The sequence below is a fragment of the Humulus lupulus genome, chromosome 3, assembly GCF_963169125.1.
Source record: "Humulus lupulus chromosome 3, drHumLupu1.1, whole genome shotgun sequence".
NCBI classification, from domain to species: domain Eukaryota; kingdom Viridiplantae; phylum Streptophyta; class Magnoliopsida; order Rosales; family Cannabaceae; genus Humulus; species Humulus lupulus.
In genome coordinates, this window is record NC_084795.1 from 4,780,175 (window position 1) to 4,783,015 (window position 2,841).

The window sequence follows — 2,841 nt, forward strand, 5'->3', positions numbered from 1 at the left end:
TTAAAGTGCAAAATAAAATTTCTTTAGAGCACTCCATTTAACACAGTGAAATGAATTTTACATTATAAATCAAAGAAAAAGAAAACGTGGGATAAAATGTTTTTAACCCAAGAGAATTAAGAACAATTTAAATCAATAGCCAAACAGCATAATTGTACAGAGAGAGCATCACATCTTTCAGGATTTCTCATATAAATCTTAACCTCACTTTCTTAATTACGGCCACAAAGCCATGCACTAATACAAATAATTTTCCCTCAATCTTAACCCACATGACAATAATAATTATTCTCTCATCACGTAACTTATATATATATATATATATGATTATGATATATGTCCACCAATATATATATACTTCGTTACACAAAATGAGTATTATAAACATGTTCCCGCCCAACTATATATTTCCTAGTTAATAAACCAATTCGAAAGTAGTCTCTGTTCACGGTTATATCATCGACTCGACCCCAAAATCCTTAGTTTATATATATATATATAACTTTCTTTGTTTTCTGTAATGGTAAAATATGGATTATTTTACCTTGTGGTCACGAGGAGGGAGGGCGTGGAGAAAATGACATCGATGACCATAGGGACAAACGACGCCGTTTAAGACCATTCTGCAAACTTGGGTCTTGTAGCGAGGGTGGCGGATCACAGGGCGAAGTTCCTCGACGCCATGAGCGAACTGGCAGTGATCTCCATATGGGCACTCACCAGTTTCCTGCCATTTGTTGCAGATCTCAGTCTTCAAAGCTCCTTGTTTGTATACATCGAGCTCAACTGGGTCCCCACCATGATTCTCCTTCTTCTTCCCTCCTCCAACGTTCACCTTTTGCTGTATCAGTAAATATATATGATGTAAATAACCATTCTAAATACAATTTAGCATATGGGTTTATTGTTTCCATAATCCCACTGATTTCCAAGAAAGTGAAACTTGAAAGAAAATTTAAATTCAAAGATATGGAATGTAATAATATCCTATTCATGAAAATATAAAAATTCAAATTAAAACGATCTATTGTAAGTTTTTTGGTTATCAAGCAATAAATGATCAGATCAGGATCCATTATGTATCTAAACTTTAATAATGTTCAAGTAACTAGTCAAAGAAATTGATAAATTTAGATAGAAAATTGGTTTAAAATATTTAGTGTAAATTTTCCTTTTGTATCCAAACAAATGATTTGTAATTCCACAAATTTCCTAGAAAGATAAAGTTGAAAGAAAATTTAAATTCAAAGATGTGAACATTTATGTAAGTTTTTTAGTTATCAAGCAATAAATGGCCAGTCTCTTTCAAAAAAAAACTTTAAAAAATTAAAAAATGGTCAGACCAGGATCCATTACTTTGTGAACTTTAATAATGTTCAAGAAAATAAGATAAATGAAATGATTAGAAAGTAAATGAAATGAAAATTTTAGATAGAAAATTCGTTTTCCTCCATTGTAGTTTGAATCATGTATAACGACTTCATGTTATTAATTTTCTAAAGATATTTGCACACGTGCGATTATCCTTGCTTTATAACTAAGAAAGATTAGGTAGTGGAGCTCATCTTTGGCTTCGTTAGAATTTTTTCTTTTCTTAAAAAAAAAATCAAAATCATCATTGATACAATTACAGAAAATTATTCACTCCGTACAGAGATTAATGGAAAAGAAAAAAAAAAGAAAAACAATGAAGCACGATTTCGTTATTACCTTAACAATATTCTGCAGAGTCGCAGAGGTTCGGGACCGCGAAGAATCTCGACTCCTTCCGCCATTTTTGACAAAAGCCTGAGCTGAAACTTTCAAGTAATCTTCAGACTTGACAGAGATACTCTTAGGCAATCGCGAGCATATATCGATTGCCTCAACAGTCTTCTTGGGTCTGCTATGTTCAATCGGACTAGTCCTCTGCCTCTCTTCACGACTAATCAACTCTTCTTGATCTCTGTTCCAAAGGCCATCACCAAAACCTTTTTCGCTAAACACTGATCTTGAACCGAGACGATTCTGTAGCGCGGATTGAAACAGAAGACGGAACTGCTTGTTCAGCTCCACATTGATCGACCGGAGATGGCTGTTCTCGGTGCGGAGAGAGGTAACCTCGACGGAGACTTGACGGAGCCGATTAAGACAGAGGCTACGGCGATTCACCATTTCTTGACGGTCTTGCACAAGAAGAGAGTTGTAGAGTCGGCGGCGATGATCGTCGACGGCGACGGCGGTGATTGACGAATCTGAGTCGAACTCATCGTCGCCAAGGAAGAAGGAATTGGATGAAACGACGCCATTGGTAGAATACTTTTGCATCTTGAAACACTTCTGAAATCAATTCAAACAAATCAAGAATAACAAACAATTATCAACAAAACAAGTACACACATATATAAACATGTGAAATTGTCCATAGAAGTGATTAAGCTCAGAGAAACGATCGTGTATTTACCAGGAAAATCAGAGGGAGAGAGAGAAAGTTTTTCGGTTGAGGGAAAATGGTGAAGAGAAAATGGGTTTTATAGAATTGTTGGAATTTTTGGAGGGAAAGAGAAGAAGAAGGGAAAAGGAGTGTGAGTCAGTTAGCCTCGGGAACAGAGAGAACAACGAATTTCGAACCGTTATAAGAGAGACAGCTATAGCGTCTCTTCTCATTACGGAGGACATTATTTTTATTTTTCCATTTTTACCCTTACTGTTACATTTATTTTAATTTGATCATGAAGGGTATTTTCGTCATTTTCATGTTGCTTGTTCACTGTAATAATGTTGTACATTTTAGTGCAGTGAATATAAGAAGGTTTCCCTCTCCACATATAAATAAATAAAAAGAATATAACAAGATTTCCA

At 35.0% G+C, this 2,841-nt stretch overlaps 1 protein-coding gene across 1 annotated transcript; it reads right to left on the minus strand.

Moving 5' to 3' along the window:
* Positions 1-285: 285 nt before the first annotated feature.
* Positions 286-2,623, minus strand: LOC133820901 (zinc finger CCCH domain-containing protein 15). Its single transcript, XM_062253467.1, has 3 exons — positions 2,444-2,623; positions 1,711-2,319; positions 286-841 (listed from the first exon to the last, which is right to left on the minus strand). Exons 2-3 carry the CDS (start codon positions 2,305-2,307, stop codon positions 536-538), a joined length of 903 nt encoding a protein of 300 aa, XP_062109451.1. The 5' UTR covers positions 2,308-2,319; positions 2,444-2,623; the 3' UTR covers positions 286-535.
* Between the last annotated feature and the right edge of the window lie 218 nt (positions 2,624-2,841).

Bases quoted from the DNA above. Each gene is read 5' to 3' on its own strand.
- LOC133820901 (XM_062253467.1), bottom strand. From the start codon at position 2,307: ATGCAAAAGTATTCTACCAATGGCGTCGTTTCATCCAATTCCTTCTTC. The intron at 842-1,710 runs GTAATAACGAAA...TTACTGATACAG, and splicing joins CTCTGCAGAATATTGTTAAG to CAAAAGGTGAACGTTGGAGG.